This window comes from Cherax quadricarinatus, chromosome 47 (assembly GCF_038502225.1).
Source record: "Cherax quadricarinatus isolate ZL_2023a chromosome 47, ASM3850222v1, whole genome shotgun sequence".
Lineage (NCBI taxonomy): Eukaryota > Metazoa > Arthropoda > Malacostraca > Decapoda > Parastacidae > Cherax > Cherax quadricarinatus.
In genome coordinates, this window is record NC_091338.1 from 837,764 (window position 1) to 860,865 (window position 23,102).

At 42.0% G+C, this 23,102-nt stretch overlaps 1 protein-coding gene across 1 annotated transcript in view; it reads left to right on the forward strand.

Annotated features, from left to right (window-relative positions):
• The window catches only part of LOC128696543 (venom allergen 5-like), a 135,414-nt gene that overhangs the window by 105,709 nt on the left and 6,603 nt on the right, over positions 1-23,102 (forward strand). The window contains exons 5-6 of the mRNA XM_053787841.2: positions 10,585-10,666; positions 15,865-16,043. Of these exons, the coding sequence (XP_053643816.1) occupies positions 10,585-10,666; positions 15,865-16,043 (261 nt within the window). The remainder of the gene's footprint in view (positions 1-10,584; positions 10,667-15,864; positions 16,044-23,102) is intronic.

The window sequence follows — 23,102 nt, forward strand, 5'->3', positions numbered from 1 at the left end:
GTCCACACACCCCCTACCTTTCCTAAAGCCTCCTTGTTCATCTGCTATCCTATTCTCCGTCTTACTCTTAATTCTTTCAATTATAACTCTACCATACACTTTACCAGGTACACTCAACAGACTTATCCCCCTATAATTTTTGCACTCTCTTTTATCCCCTTTGCCTTTATACAAAGGAACTATGCATGCTCTCTGCCAATCCCTAGGTACCTTACCCTCTTCCATACATTTATTAAACAATTGCACCAACCACTCCAAAACTATATATATATATATATATTTATATTATATATATATTATATATATATATATATATATATATATATTTATATTATATATATATATATATATATATATACATATATAGCCAAAAATGAGCCATCTGAATATGCAAATATTCTGTGGAAGAGGTTATCTGTTAGAAGGTGGAGCTTTAGGTTCTTCGGTATAATCATCGTCAGAGGCTACATCATTCAGTGAATTAGCTATTGTGAGTTTTATTTTTAATACTGGAGTAACTACTGGCAGTGGAGCTCCGTGAAGAAGGCATACATTAAGTCACACTTGTCTACACCCACTGCAGCAAGGAGATGCCCTCCTTGCTCAGCCATAGTCTGAACCTGCCTGGGTTAATGAGAATTTCATGTTTAAGATTCCAGTTTAATGTTAACATGGTCTGGCAGTTGGATAGTTTCCTTAAAGGAATCACCACTTGTGTTGTGCACGCGTCAAGGAGACAGACAGGATGTGGCTTGCCAGTGTGATCTGTCACATTAACCACGCCTCAAGGAGACAGACAAGATGTGGCTTGCCAGTGTGATCTGTCACATTAACCACGCCTCAAGGAGACAGACAGGATGTGGCTTGCCAGTGTGATCTGTCACATTAACCACGCCTCAAGGAGACAGACAGGATGTGGCTTGCCAGTGTGATCTGTCACATTAACCACGCCTCAAGGAGACAGACAGGATGTGGCTTGCCAGTGTGATCTGTCACATTAACCACGCGTCAAGGAGACAGACAGGATGTGGCTTGCCAGTGTGATCTGTCACATTAACCACGCGTCAAGGAGTCAGACAGGATGTGGCTTGCCAGTGTGATCTGTCACATTAACCACGCCTCAAGGAGACAGACAGGATGTGGCTTGCCAGTGTGATCTGTCACATTAACCTCTCTCTCTGTCTTTAACCAGTACAAGTGCTGCAACAAGAGAGCTCCCAAAGAGGTGAAGCTTGTCAAGAGAGTGGACCAGGAGCTGTAGCTTTTAACTCAGCTAGGTGAATACAGCTTATTAATTTCAACTATGAAGTTTTTTGTCTATGAGTTGTGTACTTCTTTAATTTACGACTTTTAGTGTAAAGAAAAATCATTCGAAATTAAAGCCGTCAAGTGCATTACAATCATTAATAATTATAAGCGTCTCATGAATTACGGTCATTAGTAATTACAAGAGTCAGGTCATTACAATCATTGGTAATTACAAGGGTCAGTTACAATCATTGGTAATTACAAGGGTCAGTTACAATCATTGGTAATTACAAGGGTCAGTTACAATCATTGGTAATTACAAGGGTCAGTTACAATCATTGGTAATTACAAGGGTCAGTTACAATCATTGGTAATTACAAGGGTCAGTTACAATCATTGGTAATTACAAGGGTCAGTTACAATCATTGGTAATTACAAGGGTCAGTTACAATCATGGTCTCCATGCCTCAGCATTAATGCGTCATGCTGTGTAGGAGAGTTATAATATGCCAGTGACAAAAGTGTGATTGTGGATACTGGAGCGTTACAGCCTGGTCATTAAAATACCGATTTTCACGTTTATAATTTGTACATGCCTCTTTCGACTGGCTTCAAACCTTATAAGCAGATAACTTATAATACAACTCCTTAGCAGCTTTAGATTTTTAAAGTACAAGTACTTTTTGGTCTGTATCTTCGAAGAGACGTGCAGCTTTCAAAGTTGATGTGTCGTAGTGGAAGGTTGGATCCTGGGGGGGAGGGGGGGGAGGGGGAGGGGGAGGGGGGAGAGGCTACGTAGGAGCCAATTTTTCAATTTTTATTGGAGAAATTGAGATATTAGTTGCTAAGCTATGACTTGTGAACGCTTCTTATAATTAACTTACAGTCTTCAATGATGGTATTTATCTGCTTTAGAAATTTATGCCGCACTTATACTTAAGGTAGAGGGGGCTGGGTTTATGAGATACGGGGATGCCTTTCTCGGATCAATTGCATACTAGTGGCTTTCTTGTTGTGCCTAATAATGTTGTATTACATGTAAACTACATTATCTTTGTATAGCATATAAAGAAATTGAATTTGAGGGGGATGGGCTTATTAGATACAAGGATGCCTTTCCCAGATCGCCCATCGACCCAGACATAACTACCTCATTAAGATTCAAAGTATATGCATGACACTGACAGCTGGACTAAACATTAAGGAACAAAGCTTCACTAATTTTGAATGCGGATAATTAAGGTTACGATCATATATATGAGGACAGGTGAGCGAACAGCTTGTGCAGCTCGGCTTGCAAGAGACTTTTGTTGCTTAACCTACACCATCAGTGATTTATCTTGTACCAACATATTTATTGTCATAAGTTGTAGAACAAGCTTTGGTTGTGACAGTGTCTGACTCTGTGTAGAGCTTTATTAGAGTAAGTTTATGACTTGATACAACTCTATGCAGAAAAAAAACACAGCGGTAGAACCTGGTGATATCAATCCTAAGATCACAAAGGAATGTATGAAAGGACTTCTCACGCCTTGGATCTTGAAGAAATGTATGGAAGAACTCTCTCTATGGATCTTAAAGGAATGTATGGAAGAACTCCCTCCCTGGATCTTGAAGGAATGTTTGGAAGAACTTCTAACACCCTGGATCCTGAAGGAATGCATAGAAAAGCTCATCACTTTTTAGATTCTGAAGAGAGAAATAATGAAGATTGGATCTGAAGAGAGAAATAATGAAGATTGGATCTGAAGAGAGAAATAATGAAGATTGGATCTGAAGAGAGAAATAATGAAGATTGGATCTGAAGAGACTAACGAAGATTAAGCTTGCATCAGTGAATGAGCGAAGAATCAGAGAATACACTGATGACGACATGGATGATAATCAGTGGAAGTGACAGGAGTGACAAGAACAGACTCGTCAACAAGGTCGCTAGATGATAGTCTGTGCTACAACCACACTAAACTTAGCAAAGTTTATGCTATAAATTAACGAAAACGAGACACCAGGGGCATTGTTAATAAGTTTTCAACCTACCAACGAACATACCTCGTCTCATGTAATTTTAAATATGAAATTAAAAATAGATGATTACAGTCCGGATTTCTTGTGTAAGGACCTGAATACACATCCCGCACATAGCAGACAAACTGATGACCACGTTTCGGTCCGACTTGTAACTAGTTAATGATCCAATTCAGACCGAAACGTCGTCACAAGTTTTAATGTCGTACGTGAGGTTTATCTTTGTATTATTCCAGCCAAGGTATTGTGTCCTTTTGTTCTTTAAGGATCTAGATCTTTACTTGGGCTAATTTATAGACAGTGTGAAACATGGAGAGAGAGAAACAGTGATCAAGGCTGGTCAGGAGGAGAAAAAATAATGTTAAGGTTACCGATGAAGGAGAATTTTATTGAGAAATACCAAGAGACATTGAAGAACTGACGGATGAAATATAAGCGAGAACTAGAATTCTGAGAGAATGCAAAATGAATAAAGAAAATGAAACTCGACATTGCTGAGTATAATAAAATAATAAAACAGAAGGATAACACCAATAAGAAAAAAATAGTGCCAAGGACATCCAGGGAGGAGAAAAGAGAAGAGGAGAGGTGAGAGTAAGCTGCCAGAGACAAAACTCAGCACTGTGAAGCAAGTCAACACAAAGCTTCTGTAAACCTGAAGACAATCCCACTTTATTGATCCTATGGTATTCTGTGGAACAATGACTGGGATCAGGAAGAAAATGGAGGAGTGGGCGGACTATATATTCAGGTTTACTAGAAGGTCATTGACACGAGGAAAAACAAGTGACTAATTTACAGTGTGGCATAAAAACAAACTGGAAGGTTACTCAAGTAGGTGCCATATATATATATATATATATATATATATATATATATATATATATATATATATATATATATATATATATATATATATATATATATATATATATATATATATATATATATATATATATATATATATATATATATATATATATATAGATGGATGGATAGATAGATAGATAGATAGATATATGTGTGTGTGTGAACTCAGTTTAAGTCATTATGAACGACTGTCGATAAATATATATCAATGTTATGCGTGTGAATGCTATAACTGGAGGTAGCTCTCTCCAAGTCATTGCATAAATACAAAATGATGAGAATATCACACAGAGAAGAATATACGAAGCTAAAGAAAACTTGTGGACGTTATAGCAATGTTTCTAGATTCAGAGAAAGAGAGAGAGAGAGAGAGAGAGAGAAAGACATGAACATTATGGTGAACCAGACGCATTAATCACACGAACAGGACAAAATATGGCTTTGCCATAATCAGGTCAAGCAGGTTGTTTCTGCTGCATACTACTTCAGAAAGCAGTCGTGAGCAACTGTTAGAAGACAGGACAATCGCTAGGAAAGGTTGTCCCAGTGACTGCTTGTGTAAGGTGAGAGTTATCTTCACCACAGTGGCTCTGGCACTTCTGTAAACACGTTTGCAACATGTTCAACGCTCAGAAATGTAATGAATGTATTTACAAACCTCGAATTTGGAATATTTCAAATTACTATATACAACATACATAGCAACAACTTTGTATAGAACATGCATAATACACGCTGTACAGAACATACAACACATGCTGTATACAACATACATAACAACACACGCTGTATACAACATACATACCACACGCTGTATACAACATACATAACACACGCTATATACAACATACATAACAACACACGCTATATACAACATACATACCACACGCTGTATGCAACATACGTAACAACACACGCTGTATACAACATACCTGGTGGCTAAAGCTCCCGCTTCACACACGGAGGGCCCGGGTTCGATTCCCGGCGGGTGGAAACATTTCGACACGTTTCCTTACACCTGTTGTCCTGTTCACCTAGCAGCAAATAGGTACCTGGGTGTTAGTCGACTGGTGTGGGTCGCATCCTGGGGGACAAGATTAAGGACCCCAATGGAAATAAGTTAGACAGTCCTCGATGACGCACTGACTTTCTTGGGTTATCCTGGGTGGCTAACCCTCCGGGGTTAAAAATCCGAACGAAATCTTATCTTATCTTCATGCTGTATACAACATACATAACAACACACGCTGTATACAACATACATACCACACGCTGTATACAACATACATAACACACGCTATATACAACATACATAACAACACACGCTGTATACAACATACATAACAACACACGCTGTATACAACATACATAACAACACATGCTGTATACAACATACATACCACACGCTGTATACAACATACATAACACACGCTATATACAATATACATAACAACACACGCTGTATACAACATACATAACACACGCTATATACAACATACATAACACACGCTATATACAACATACATACCACACGCTGTATACAACATACATAACAACACACGCTGTATACAACATACATAACACACGCTATATACAACATACATAACACACGCGGTATACAACATACATACCACACGCTGTATACAACATACATAACACACGCTATATACAACATACATAACACACGCTGTATACAACATACATAACACACGCTATATACAACATACATAACACACGCGGTATACAACATACATACCACACGCTGTATACAACATACATAACACACGCTATATACAACATACATAACACACGCTGTATACAACATACATACCACACGCTGTATACAACATACATACCACACGCTATATACAATATACATAACAACACACGCTGTATACAACATACATAACACACGCTATATACAACATACATACCACACGCTGTATACAACATACATAACAACACACGCTGTATACAACATACATAACACACGCTATATACAACATACATACCACACGCTGTATACAACATACATAACAACACACGCTGTATACAACATACATAACACACGCTATATACAATATACATAACACACGCGGTATACAACATACATACCACACGCTGTATACAACATACATAACACACGCTATATACAACATACATAACACACGCTGTATACAACATACATACCACACGCTGTATACAACATACATACCACACGCTGTATACAACATACATAACAACACACGCTGTATACAACATACATAACACACGCTATATACAACATACACAACACACGCTATATACAACATACATACCACACGCTGTATACAACATACATACCACACGCTGTATACAACATACATAACACACGCTATATACAACATACATAACACACGCTATATACAACATACATAACACACGCTATATACAACATACATACCACACGCTACATACAACATACATAACACAAGCTATATACAACATACATAACACACGCTATATACAACATACATAACACACGCTATATACAACATACATACCACACGTTATATACAACATACATAACACACGCTATATACAACATACATAACACACGCTATATACAACATACATACCACACGCTATATACAACATACATAAAACACGCTATATACAACATACATAACAACACACGCTGTATACAACATACATAACACACGTTATATACAACATACATAACACACGCTATATACAACATACATAACACACGCTGTATACAACATACATACCACACGCTGTATACAACATACGTAACACACTCTATATACAACATACATAACACACGCTATATACAACATACATAACACACGCTATATACAACATACATACCACACGCTACATACAACATACATAACACACGCTATATACAACATACATACCACACGCTATATACAACATACATAACACACGCTATATACAACATACATAACACACGCTATATACAACATACATACCACACACTGCATACAACATACATAACACACGCTGTATACAACATACATAACACACGCTGTATACAACATACATAACACTCGCTATATACAATATACATAACACACGCTGTATACAACATATATAACACACGCTATATACAACATACATAACACACGCTATATACAACATACATAACACACGCTGTATACAACATACATAACAACACACGCTGTATGCAATATACATAACACACGCTGTATACAACATACATAACACACGCTATATACAACATACATAACACACGCTGTATACAACATACATAACACACGCTGTATACAACATACATAACACACGCTGTATACAATATACATAACACATGCTGTATACAACATACATAGCACACGCTGTATACAGCATGCATAACACACGCTGTATACAACATACACAACACACGCTGTATACAACATACATAACACACGCTGTATGCAACATACATACCACACGCTATATACAATATACATAACACACGCTATATACAATATACATAACACACGCTATATACAATATACATAACACACGCTATATACAATATACATAACACACGCTATATACAACATACATAACACACGCTATATACAATATACATAACACACGCTATATACAATATACATAAGAGTAACGTTTATCTTAACAGATACATTAATATAACTAATATATAACGAGGAGAAATTTCAACTACTCAGTTATGGGAAACTTGAAGAAATTAAGAATGTATCAGGGTATACCACAAATTCTAACCATACAATAGAGCGGAAAAGTAATGTGAAGGACCTGGGAGTGATAATGTCAGAGGATCTCACCTTCAAAGACCACAACAATGAATCTACCTCATCTGCTAGAAAAATGATAGGATGGATAATGAGAACCTTTAAAACTGGAGACGCCAAGCCCATGATGATTCTCTTCAAATCGCTTGTGCTCTCTAGGCTGGAATACTGCTGTACACTAACGGCCACCTTCAAGGCTGGCGACATTGCAGACCAGGAAAGTGTAAGGCACACATAAGTACGATAAGGCACCTAAACTACTGGGAGCAGTTGAAGGTCCTTGCTCTGTATTCCCTCGAACGCAGGCGAGAGAGATACATGATAATATACACTTGGAAGGTCCTGGGGGGATTAGCACCAAGCCTGCACACGGAAATCACTCCCTATGAAAGCAAAAGATTCGGCAGGAGATGTAACATTCCCCCGATGAAAAGCAGAGGCGCCAAGAGTACACTGAGAGACAACCCAATAAGTATCCAGGGCCCCCGACTGTTCAGTTGCCTCCCAACATACATAACGGGGATCACCAACAGACCCCTGGCTGTCTTCAAGAAGGCACTGGACAGGCACCTGACCAACCGGGCTGTGGTTCGTACGTCAGCTTGCGTGCGGCCAGCAGTAACAGCCTGGTTGATGAGACCTTGATCCACCATGAGGCCTGGTCTTAGACCGGGCCGCGGGGGCGTTGACCTCCGAAACCCTCTCCAGGTAAACTCCAGGTAAGAGAATATTGAGGTCAATTACGAGGAAGTTCCTTGAACACAAGGAAGTTCCTTGAACACAGGGAAGTTCCTTAAACACAAGGAAGTTCCTTGAACACGAGGAAGTTCTTTGAACACGAGGAAGCTTTTTGAACACAAGGAAGTTAATTGAACACAATTAAGTTCCTTGAACACGAGAAAGTTCCTTAAACACGAGGAAGCTCTTTCAACACCATGAAGTTCCTTTAGCTAAACCTGCTCTGACACAAGGATTAAGCAGCAGAGAGAGAAGGGAGACATGGTAAGAACATGGGAGATACTCGTAACTTCTAACACAGTACTCGTCAATAACACAAAGGAGCTCTAATGGAGAATGTAAAACAGAGGATAAGAAGAGAATTAAATATTTCTGATTCACACTGAGGCCTTGCTTAAAGTTGTCTTCTGAAGAAGACCTCAAGGGTAGGACAAAACATTTGGTATTGCTTTCATTTTCTGTATTGAGCAAAATTAAAAGTCCCAACACCGTGGCTGTAACTTTTCCGTGGCTGGAACAACACCGTGGCTGGAGCAACACCGTGGCTGGAGCAACACCGTGGCTGGAGCAACATCGTGGCTAGAACACCGTGGCGGAAACAACACCGTGGCTGGAACAACACCGTGGCTGGAACAACACCGTGGCTGGAACAACACCGTGGCTGGAACAACACCGTGGCTGGAACAACACCATGGCTGGAACAACACCGTGGCTGGAACAGCACCGTGGCTGGAACAGCACCGTGGTTGGAACAACACCGTGGCTGGAACAACACCGTGGCTGGAACAACACCGTGGCTGGAACAACACCGTGGCTGGAACAGCACCGTGGCTGGAACAACACCGTGGCTGGAACAACACCATGGCTGGAACAGCACCGTGGCTGGAACAACACCGTGGCTGGAAAAGATGTAAGAATTAGCCACACTGAGGAGAGTAGTCTATGCAAGATGTTTCGGTCCTTCCTGAACCATCATCAAGCTATACAAGCGTGTTAAGTTGGACCTATACATCGTCTAGATTAAAGCTTCTCCCTCCAAAATCTGGATTATTTCCGAATGTTGTGTAGCATTTTTTCTGCATGGATAACTTTCTTCAACACTGATAACTGATAACAAACAAAAGCCTGTTAAACAAGAGAAGACCAACAACGACAGTTAGATTGTTCACAAATAACAAGTGAACGTTCATGAGATGCAGGAGAACGTAAGAGAGTATCTTATACCGTGTTAGGGCCGCGAGCAGCGGGAATGCATTCCGAGATAAGGTAGTGGGGCTGTAACTCCATGTAAGGAATCTGGCTTAGATAGGACGCAGCCTAAGATGGTACAGAGTCGCTGTACTAGTCTATTGATGGTCAGAGGCGGGTCCCAGGAGCTGTAACTCAACACTGGAAAAAACATTTGAGAGTATAACCCTGCTGTGTATAATGTAATTTATATAAAACAGTCTAGGGTTGATACTGGGAGATTATATTTTATAATTATTATTATTATTATTATTATTATTATTATTATTATTATTATTATTATTATTATTATTATTATTACATTTATTATTATTACACTTAATAATAATAATAATAATAATAATAATAATAATAATAATAATAATAATAATAATAATATTATTATTATTATTATTATTATTATTATTATTATTATTATTATTGGAGTAATGTGTCAGCCATGACTACAATAATCTCACACAGTGTCGACCACACTCACGATGGTCAATATATTCCTTCCTAAAGCTTCTGCTGCCCCCCTCTCTCTCTCTCTCTCTCTCTCTCTCTCTCTCTCTCTCTCTCTCTCTCTCTCTCTTTCCCTCTCTCCCTCACCCTGCCTCTCACTGCCTGCTACTCCCACGACTCTCAGTATTCACACAGTGTTGTATTACAGGTGTGGGACGAGGAGCTGGCCACAGTGGCCCAGCGGTGGGCCGACCAGTGTATGCCTGGCCATGACCGTGCTAGGAACGTGGGTTAGTATTATCCTTAACATTCTCTCTCCTCCTCTACTCTCCTTCTTCACCTCTAGTCTCCTTTAGTGTCTTCATCTTTACGAATATATATATATATATATATATATATATATATATATATATATATATATATATATATATATATATATATATATATATATATATATATATATTTATATATATACATATGTGTGTGTGTGTGTACGTCCACATTGAGCTGTAGTTGCCTTAAAAATTATTTAACGACTTATTTTTGTGCCATGGGTAAGCTGACTTATGCTGTTATTCTCTCGTCAATGTTGTTAATATAGGTTTGTGAACAATAAGGGACCTGATACTGAACCCTATGATAAACCACTGGTAATAAACTCTTATTCTGATGTCTTCCCTTTTATGCACACTCTTTGTTCCATATTTGTTAGCCATTCCTCGACATAAGAGATTTCTCCTCCGATATCATGTGCCGCTACTTTCTACAATAGTTTCCTGTGTGAAAATCTATCAAAGACTTTACTGAGGTCTATATCCAAATTTCGTATTCTTTATCATGGTTTATCACCTCGAATACTTCAAGGTCAACGTCAGTAAATGTGTAAGGCAAGCATGCTTTCTTTTGAATCAAGGATGAGAGTCATTGACAAATTACCAGCATATATTTCAAGGTGACTTCCAAATGTATCCCCAATTATATATTAGATTATTCTTTTTCCACAGTTAAGGTTAGGCTGATTGATGGGTATTTTGAAGTTAACGAGGACCTACAGTATTTCCTTCTTTGTAAATAGACGTCACATTAGCCATTATCAACATATGTAGCATAATATCTGTTTGTAGTGATTTATTGAAGAGACAAGCTATTGGTTTGCTGCGTTCCTCTTTACATATGTTTAAAATGCTTGAAAATATTTCGTGAGAGCGAAGTGACTTGCTTGTAGCATGTCACCTGTGACTGTATCCTTGGTGACTGAAGCAACAAGACTCATAGTTTACGATATCTTGATAGAACTCAAGTCCTCAGGAAAACGTGCTTTATACCCAACTGTGATCTCGTATAATTTATTTTCACTGTGTGTGACTTACTACGTCGTCGCGGCTTGTCAGGGTGGTCTGAGAATCAAATACAAGGTTAGTGTAGTTAACATATTCTTGTGCACAGAGGGAGGATCAAGCCTACAACCTCGAGTATAGTTAACACTCTTGTGTACAGAGGGAGTTTCGAGCCTACAACGTTTCATGTATTTGGGCCAATATCGTCTCGTATTTGTGTTACTTATGCTAATATTGATTCGTTTATATATGTATTTCGTCTCTAAGACTCAATGATTTGTCCACTAATGTGCTTTTAAACTACGCTAATGACACGCATTTATTAATCCACTGTAAGTCTACGTATGGCAGATTAATTTGTATAATTTTTAAAATTGATAAATCAATTACAGTTGGTTTAACATATTTGCTAATTGTTTGGTTTGTTCTAGACAGGAAACAGAAAGACAAATACACTTAATAAGCAAGTTTGTTCCTCCCATGACTGACAGTGCAGTAGTTAATATCGCTCGACTATCATTCGAGCAACATGAAAGCAACATATGCAACACACGTGCAACATCTGGGTAAAACGCACATATGTGGTTTTAAATCTTCGTCTTGCAAGACGGGATAAATTTGGCTTGGCAAAAGAGGTGCGGAAGATGAGAAGATTTGAGTGAGAGATATTGATGTGTTGCGTGAGGTTGGTAATGGCAGGTTGCTGGTGTGAGCAACATGTTGCAGCAGTCAACAGAGGTACTCCCCGACCCGACAACCTTCTCTCTCAGTTATCACTTAGTCATTACCTGAGTTGTAATAGTCTCTCATCAAGTGAGCAGCGTCTTAACCCACCTCCCTCACCCGACCACCCACCCTCTCCCACCTGCTCACCTTCCCTCCAACACCCACCCTCCTCCACCTGCCCACCTTCCCTCCAACACCCACCCTCCCTCCAACACCCACCCTCCTCCAACTGCCCACCTTCCCTCCAACACCCACCCTCCTCCACCTGCTCACCTTCCCTCCAACACCCACCCTCCTCCACCTACCCACATGCCCACCTTCCCTCCAACACCCACCCTCCTCCACCTGCCCACCTTCCCTCCAACACCCACCCTCCTCCACCTGCCCACCTTCCCTCCAACACCCACCCTCCTCCACCTGCCCACCTTCCCTCCAACACCCACCCTCCTCCACCTACCCACCTGCCCACCTTCCCTCCAACACCCACCCTCCTCCACCTGCCCACCTTCCCTCCAACACCCACCCTCCTCCACCTACCCACCTGCCCACCTTCCCTCCAATACCCACCCTCCTCCACCTGCCCACCTTCCCTCCAACACCCACCCTCCTCCACTTACCCACATGCCCACCTTCCCTCCAACACCCACCCTCCTCCACCTGCCCACCTTCCCTCCAACACCCACCCTCCTCCACCTGCCCACCTTCCCTCCAACACCCACCCTCCTCCACCTACCCACCTGCCCACCTTCCCTCCAACACCCACCCTCCTCCACCTGCCCACCATCCCACCAACACCCACCCTCCTCCACCTGCCCACCTTCCCTCCAACACCCACCCTCCTCCACCTGCCCACCTTGCCTCCAACACCCACCCTCCTCCACCTGCCCACCTTCCCTCCAACACCCACCCTCCTCCACCTGCCCACCTTCCCTCCAACACCCACCCTCCTCCACCTACCCACCTCCCCACCTTCCCTCCAACACCCACCCTCCTCCACCTACCCACATGCCCACCTTCCCTCCAACACCCGCCCTCCTCCACCTGCCCACCTTCCCTCCAACACCCACCCTCCTCCACCTACCCACCTTCCCTCCAACACCCACCCTCCTCCACCTGCCCACCTTCCCTCCAACACCCACCCTCCTCCACCTGCCCACCTTCCCTCCAACACCCACCCTCCTCCACCTGCCCACCTTCCCTCCAACACCCACCCTCCTCCACCTCCCCACCTTCCCTCCAACACCCACCCTCCTCCACCTGCCCACCTTCCCTCCAACACCCACCCTCCTCCACATACCCACCTGCCCACCTTCCCTCCAACACCCACCCTCCTCCACCTGCCCACCTTCCCTCCAACACCCACCCTCCTCCACCTACCCACCTGCCCACCTTCCCTCCAAGACCCACCCTCCTCCACCTGCCCACCTTCCCTCCAACACCCACCCTCCTCCACTTACCCACATTCCCACCTTCCCTCCAACACCCCCCCTCCTCCACCTGCCCACCTTCCCTCCAACACCCACCCTCCTCCACCTCCCCACCTTCCCTCCAACACCCACCCTCCTCCACCTACCCACCTGCCCACCTTCCCTCCAACACCCACCCTCCTCCACCTGCCCACCTTCCCTCCAACACACACCCACCTCCACCTGCCCACCTTCCCTCCAACACCCACCCTCCTCCACCTGCCCACCTTGCCTCCAACACCCACCCTCCTCCACCTGCCCACCTTCCCTCCAACACCCACCCTCCTCCACCTGCCCACCTTCCCTCCAACACCCACCCTCCTCCACCTACCCACATGCCCACCTTCCCTCCAACACCCACCCTCCTCCACCTACCCACCTGCCCACCTTCCCTCCAACACCCGCCCTCCTCCACCTGCCCACCTTCCCTCCAACACCCACCCTCCTCCACCTGCCCACCTTCCCTCCAACACCCACCCTCCTCCACCTGCCCACCTTCCCTCCAACACCCACCCTCCTCCACCTGCCCACCTTCCCTCCAACACCCAACCTCCTCCACCTGCCCACCTTCCCTCCAACACCCACCCTCCTCCACCTGCCCACCTTCCCTCCAACACCCACCCTCCTCCACCTGCCCACCTTCCCTCCAACACCCACCCTCCTCCACCTGCCCACCTTCCCTCCAACACCCACCCTCCTCCACCTGCCCACCTTCCCTCCAACACCCACCCTCCTCCACTTTAGCGTCTCAGTCTACCCCTTTCTTTACCCGCCTCTTTAACCAGTCCTTTTCTTACTCTACATCTTCATTTGTTTAGTTTTACTGTTGGTGTTCCTCTTCCTCATCTTCCAGTCCTGCTAATCTTCCTCCTGCTTCTCTTCCTTTATTTTCCACTCCTCCTCATAATCATGTCCCGGTTCATATTTTCGACTTTTGAACTTGTTCTAACTCCTGTTCGAAGTTCCCTTCGTTCATTCCATGTTTAACATCCCACAGGATGCAAAATAACTTATGGAGTCCAGTGTTCTTCAAAATGCTTTCTTTTGTTGTTCAGTTTCCTCCCGATTACCTTTAAAATGCTACATCCTATCGACCTCGAATTTCGAAAGGTGTATTATGGCAATCAAAGGTTAGTGTTGATGCCAGGCAGCATAGTTACTTGATCGCCGTTTTTATAATCAACGAGAGTAAGTATCTGACCAGGTTCCTGCAGGAGGTAGAAGACTAGCGTAAGTCAACTCAGGTCATCAATACCTGTACATTCCTAGCAGATCTTCTATAGCTTAGTCGAATATTCTATATACGTTAGCAGCAGATATCATACACATTCCCAGCGGGTTTTATAAACATTCTCAACAAGTCTCATAAACATTCTCCGCAGGTCTTCTTTGCATTATCAAGACAGGTTATATATTCTCAGCAGGTCTCACATACACTGGACGCCGTAGTTAATAAGCTAATTAAAGCTATCAGGGGCATTGCTTTGAAGATTTAATTAAAATATATGTCGGTAGGATTTTCACAGTTGTTTCAGAATAATGGATGAGTGGTGTGTCCCTACCCCGAGTCGCCTTATTTAGAAGGTAGATCAGGGCTGAGGGAGAGTAGGAGGGAGAGTGGGAGGGAAGGAGTGAGTGATGGATGGAGGAAGAGAGGGAGGGAGGGAGTTGAAACATAGATTGATTGAACACAGCACATGGTCAGACTAACTCTTGTTATTTATATACACAAAGGCACTGTATGTGTGTGTGTGTGTGTGTGTGTGTGTGTGTGTGTGTGTGTGTGTGTGTGTGTGTGTGTGTGTGTGTGTGTGTGTGTGTGTGTGTGTGTGTGTATGTGTGTGTGTGTAGTCACCTAATTGTGATTGCAGGGATCGAGTCATAGTGTATGTGTATGTGTGTGCGTGTTTATATATGTATGTGTGTGTGAACATGTAACTAACGTGGACGTGTGCACAGCTCGCTTCCCCGTGGGTCAGAACGTGGCAGCGGCTTGGACCTACGACAGAGACGAGGGAGACACACCAGACTTCGCTACACAAGTGGAGGCTTGGTTCAACGAGGTGAACCAGTACGGCTTCTCCAAGGGCAGCGTTGACCCCTTCAGGTTCAACAAGGCAACGGGTCACTACACACAGGTGAGTACCTCGAGGTTGCAGGTCACTACACTCTGACAGCACGTCAACTCAACCTACACAACTTGTTCCCACTCACTCCGATTTAACACGTTCACACTTGCCTGCCGGATGATGAGTCTCTTAGCTATCGAAGCCCCTTTCAAAATCCTCCTTCCAGCCTATATAGAACTGTGATGAAAACTATAGCTGGCGCCCATTTCCTTCAAAAACTGCAAAAGACTCTCATTCTCTTGAAAAACTCGTGGAAGATTCTTATTCTGTTGAAAGAAAAACACAGGAAAATAAGGAAAGAAAATAAAAGTGAATAATTTTAACCAACAAGTAATAACTGTCAAGATATCAGGTTATAATTATCAGGGTATGAAGTTATAATTATCAAGATATCTAGTTACTATAAAAACTATCAAAATATAAAGTTATAGCTACCAAGATATCAAGTTATAATTATCAAACGTAATAACATTACTGAGAATAAAGACAACTCCGTCTTTGCTACTGTACATAATAGTGTCACTGAGCAAAACCAACAGAAACTCTACGGACTTTTGCTGCCACATTTCATAACTCTGGATATTCTTGGATAGTAATGATGCACAAGTTAGGCGGCTTGTCTGGCTAGCGATTAGTGGACGAAGAAGTTAGCCTCCACTACTTGCGATAATTTGCCCACACAGGTTTAGCGCGCCCAGCGAATAAATTTAAAACCTCCCATCTACTATTTTGCATCGATCTGCATATGAATTTCGTACCGAAAAGTGTACTCTGTGAAGAACAAGAGGAATATACGTTTCCCAGCAGGTCAGTGGAGCAAAAATGAATCATAATATTTATTTAAACTATAAACCCAATATCTATATAATGTAATATTAGGTATAAAATATAGTCATGACAAATATGGTAAAACAAATATGTTTACGTACGTTGAAAAAGTGTGGTAGAGGTAGGCATGTTATTACTGAATGATTTTTACGATACTTGTAAAGTAGGTATTGACTTAATAGACAGATGTCTTCTCTCATACAGATGACGCAATGGGTGTGTTAGATTGTGGTGGTTCTGTATGAGGGTAGTAATGGGTGTGTTAGATTGTGGTGGTTCTGTATGAGGGTAGTAATGGGTGTGTTAGATTGTGGTGGTTCTGTATGAGGGTAGTAATGGGTGTGTTAGATTGTGGTGGTTCTGTATGAGGGTAGTAATGGGTGTGTTAGATTGTGGTGGTTCTGTATGAGGGTAGTAATGGGTGTGTTAGATTGTGGTGGTTCTGTATGAGGGTAGTAATGGGTGTGTTAGATTGTAGTGGTTTTGTGTGAGGGTAGTAATGGGTGTGTTAGATTGTGGTGGTTCTGTATGAGGGTAGTAATGGGTGTGTTAGATTGTGGTGGTTCTGTGTGAGGGTAGTAATGGGTGTGTTAGATTGTGGTGGTTCTGTATGAGGGTAGTAATGGGTGTGTTAGATTGTGGTGGTTCTGTGTGAGGGTAGTAATGGGTGTGTTAGATTGTGGTGGCTCTGTGTGAGGGTAGTAATGGGTGTGTTAGATTGTGGTGGCTCTGTGTGAGGGTAGTAATGGGTGTGTTAGATTGTGGTGGCTCTGTGTGAGGGTAGTAATGGGTGTGTTAGATTGTGGTGGCTCTGTGTGAGGGTAGTAATGGGTGTGTTAGATTGTGGTGGCTCTGTGTGAGGGTAGTAATGGGTGTGTTAGATTGTGGTGGCTCTGTGTGAGGGTAGTAATGGGTGTGTTAGATTGTGGTGGCTCTGTGTGAGGGTAGTAATGGGTGTGTTAGATTGTGGTGGTTCTGTGTGAGGGTAGTAATGGGTGTGTTAGATTGTGATGATTCTGTGTAGGGGTAGTAATGGGTGTGTTACCTGGTTACCTGGAGGTTACCTGGAGGTTATTCCGGGGATCAACGCCCCCGCGGCCCGGTCCATGACCAGGCCTCCCGATGGATCAGGGCCTGATCAACTAGGCTGTTACTGCTGGCCGCACGCAGTCCGACGTACGAGCCACAGCCCGGCTGATCCGGCACTGACTTTAGGTATCTGTCCAGCTCTCTCTTGAAGGCAGCCAGGGGTTTATTGGCAATTCCCCTAATGCTTGATGGGAGGCTGTTGAACAGTTTTGGGCCCCGGACACTTATGGTGTTTTCTCTTAGTGTACCAATGGCGCCCCTACTTTTTATTGGCGGCATTTTGCATCGCCTGCCCAGTCTTTTACTTTCGTAGGGAGTGATTTCTGTGTGCAGATTTGGGACCACTCCTTCCAAGATTTTCCAAGTGTAGATTATGATATATCTCTCCCTCCTGCGTTCCAACGAGTACAAGTCAAGTGCTTCCAAGCGTGTTAGATTGTGGTAGTTCTGTATGAGGGTAGTAATGGGTGTGTTAGATTGTGGTGCTTCTGTGTAAGGGTAGTAATGGGTGTGTTAGAGTGTGGTGGTTCTGTATGAGGGTAGTAATGGGTGTGTTAGAGTGTGGTGGTTCTGTATGAGGGTAGTAATGGGTGTGGTAGATTGTGGTGGTTCTGTATGAGGGGACTAATGGGTGTGTTAGAGTGTGGTGGTTCTGTATGAGGGTAGTAATGGGTGTGTTAGATTGTGGTGGTTCTGTATAAGGGTAGTAATGGGTGTCTTAGTGTGGTGGTTCTGTATGAAGGGAGTAATGGGTGTCAGCGTGATAGCACTGAATGGTCGTAGTAATACGTATGTTTTCTCCCACAGGTAAAGCCAGGAGCCAGAGCTTAGTCTCTCTACAGAATCTCCGTCACTACTAGTAGGTCCCTTCCACCCCCTTTCCCACCTCCCAATTTCCATTGCTCCTCTACCTCTCCCACCTCCTCTGCTTCTCATTCCTCTTACTCTCCCACTCCTCTTGCTCCCACTTCAATTCTTCCCACTGTGTCAGTGATTCTGGGAACCTTCCCACTTCTCAGCACCATGATATTTAACTGCAAGAAAACCTACCCCTGTCCCCATCCCTCAATACCTGGAGTGTGTCTCCCTCAAAGTTAACACTTAATATGTAAGGTTAATACTTGAAGTGCAGTGACAGTGTTGAGACTCACTGTTGCTTTGTGAGACGATGAGAGTGTTAGTGTCTTGCGTAGTGGTGGTGGTGGTGGTGGTCACCTCACCTGCCTCCAGAATGCCTCGGTGGGTCTGGCTTACCAAACCTGTCTTTCTGAATCACCACCACCACACCTGTCTTCCTTAATTAACATTACCACAAATGTCCTTCTTAATCACTACCACGTCCCTCTTCTCTTCTTTATTACTCTCCATATCTATTCTTCACCTGTGTGTATGTGTGTGTGTGTGTGTGTGTGTGTGTGTGTGTGTGTGTGTGTGTGTGTGTGTGTGTGTGTGTGTGTGTGTGTGTGTGTGTAAGTGTGTGTGTTTGTCAATGAGAGTGGTAGGTGCATAAGACACATGTGCAGCACTTGGATATTTTTTTAGCTTTGCACGTGTGTCTTATTCATCTACTTTTTTTATGCCAATAATATGATAGTGTGAGTGGTGAACGATCTTATTCACCGTTCTTCTACAGTCTTATAAGTCTATCTTCTGTTATTACTAGATCTTCCAGTCTGTCCGTTTGCAGTAACCTAACTTCTTGCCCTTCCATTGCCCATGTCTCTTCTTTCCCTGTTCCCCTTCCCAGTAATAATTTACCTTACTTTTTTTATTCTCCACACCCCCAGTCCCATGGTTTCAACCAAATATTTCCACATGTCCTGTCGACCTTTCCTCAACCTTGACTCCCTGTCACCTGTCTCCTTCCTTCATCACCCTGTCTACATGTATTCCTCACGAATTCTGGGTTAAAAAAAATGTCTTGAAGTACAAAAAAAAACACAATGAGTTAACTATGGTTACTATGGCAATTGGCACTCCAGTATTGTCAAACATTATCTTAAAAAGAAGTTTGTTAAAGCAAATTATTGTATATATTCTCTTATGGGAGTGAACCTGAGGAATTGCTTTTGATGCTGAATTATATCCCTTCTTTCTCCATCCCAATGACTCCACGTTCCATTTCAATAACTACTTGTCCCATCTGAGTAACCATTTGTCTCATTCAAGTGACTTGTTCATTCAAACAACCCTTTTTCCCATTTCAGCAACACCTTTCCCATTCCAGTAACTGCTGGACCATTTCGGCGAAAAAGTTTCCATTTCGGCGACTCCTTGTCTCATTTCAGTGTCCCCTTTTTCCATACCCGCCACCACTAGTTTTAACACCTTCCCCGCCCCTTTAACTAAAGCCTTTTCGTCCAGTGTCAATTACAAAGTGAGATACCATCATAAAAGCCAGCTTGATCTGCCTGATATGTGTTCCAGTGCTCTAAAACACAGGAGCGCTATTAAGACCTCCTGAGAGGGAATATTTATTCCACACAGATTCTAATCAAGTCCATGTAGTCGTCTTTATTTGCCTCACTGTTTTTGTCATGCCTCTACAACCAAACAAGATCACATTAAGTTCATCTTTCATCGGATTGTATATGTTTAGCCTCGTATATTTTGATCATGATTTTATTTAGATGTTACCTGGGCAAATGAATCAGCTGTTTATCACCTGGATATAATAAAATGGTGAATTCCCCATGAAAACGATCAGCTGGCTTGTGATGGTGTTGGCTCTTGGTTCCGCCACACTGGCTCATATACAAACTTTCAACTCAGTATCTCTGGTAAGAGTTCCATTTCTTAAAGAAACTTACCTTTTAGCAACTGATGCCACAAATGTTGGGGCGCAGCAGGTGTTGGCAATAACAACAAGGATCATTAATGTGTTTAGTGCACACATACATACGCCTGCATATTCGGTTCTTGCGGCAGCTTGTATTGTCTGCGTTAGCAGGTGTGTCTGTCTGGTTGGTGGTGTTTTGATGGCCATAGGGGCAGTCGAAGCCTCCGGGGTAAGTATTGCGTAAGTAATTATACAGAGGGAGACTTTCTACAGAAGTTACTTCCTTGCCACGACCGTTACTTCCCTGTCATGACTGTCTCTTCCCTATCATGATCGTTACTTCTGTCCTAGCTCTTCTCTGTTATAATAGTCACTTCCCCTACCCTAAGCAATTCGTCCGTCTGAAACTCGTTGAACAGCTTCTCTTCCTGGTAGGAGAATGATAAATGAAGAGCAGACAGAGTTTTCCTGGACTAGACAGCATGAGTACAATCACTGTAGCGATCTTCTTTACTAGACCACTCCACAAAAACTTTAATCTAGACTTCTTGACTAGACAACTTCACTACTAGACATCATTGCTACCACATATTAGAAACACTCACAGGTCGATATAATCGAAACAATACAGACAGACGAGGTGGTAACCCAACTGAAAACACAGACACAGACACACACACACACACACACACACACACACACACACTCACACACACACACACACACACACACACACACACAAACACACACACACACACACACACACACACACACACACACACACACACACACACACACACACACACACACACTCACACACACACACACACACACACACACACACGCATACACACACACACACACACACACACACACACACACACACACACACACACACACACACACGACTCCTGCATGTAAACTTTATCTCGTACCTTAACATCTTCCTGATATTATACGTGACAAGTTTTCCGGTGACTGTGAACACTGGCAAGTTTGCATTACTTGTCTTATAAGATGGTGAGATGCTAACCTATTCTTTATAATTGTTCTTAATCAATATCATTGCTGCAGTAATAAGTCACTCTCTCATACCAATAATTATCTCTTCACTATAATTAATGAATTAATAGTTTAACCAAAATAAATAATAATGTATTCACTGTATTTCAGTTATGTACCTTATACCTTTGATATACCTTTGATGAGTCTCGAGTCATACTACTCACGGAGCCCGGCCATGGGCCAGGCTCATATATATATATATATATATATATATATATATATATATATATATATATATATATATATATATATATATATATATATATATATATATATATATATATATATATATATATATATATGTCGTGCCGAATATGCAAAACTGGTCAATTAGCAAGAACTCATTTAAAATTAAGTCCTTTCTAAAATTTTCTCTTATTCGTTTAAAGATATATATTTTTCATTAATGTTAATGTAAAAATATTTAATTTTGCACCAAAAGAATCTTAGAAAACTTACCTAACCTTATTATAACAAGAACAATTTATTTTAGCCTAACCCAACTAAATATATTTTAAATACGTTTATAATAATTTAGTACTAAACAAACGCAATCAAATATATTTTTTTCGTTAGGTTCAGAATGAATTTGGCGAAATTATTGCATACACAAATTTTCACTTGTCCTAAATGGCAAGATGAGCGTTGCTATTTAAGCCAAGATCGCAAGTTCTGCCTATTCGGCACGACATATATATATATATATATATATATATATAAATATATATATATATATATATATATATATATATATATATATATATATATATATATATATATATATAAAGACTTATTACAGTGAAACAATATTACCAAAATAAAAAAATACGCAATCATTTTTAGGTACTTGTTGCAAGTAGCTACTTAAAAACATTCTTAAATGATGAAATAACACTGTTTTTTATTCATTTTGTGAGTAACGTCAATACTATTCACTGTGTGATGAGAATATGTTTACCTGTGAATGCTAAAATTTATTCATTAGCCTGATGCAGCGGCCAGGCTGAATAAGCAGCAGGAAAATTTTCATTTGTAAATTAAATTTTAATCTTTGTTTTTCTATATTCTTTCCTGCTGTCTTCATTATCACCTGCTGCTGCGTCCCCTTCGTTACTGGTCCTCCTGCTACTGGTATCTTTGACGCTACTGACCACTGGTTCTGCTGCGTCTGACGCTACTGACTGCTGGTCCTGCTGCGTCTGACGCTACTGACTGCTGCGTCTGACGCTACTGACTGCTGGTCCTGCTGCGTCTGACGCTACTCACTGCTGGTCCTGCTGCGTCTGACGCTACTCACTGCTGGTCCT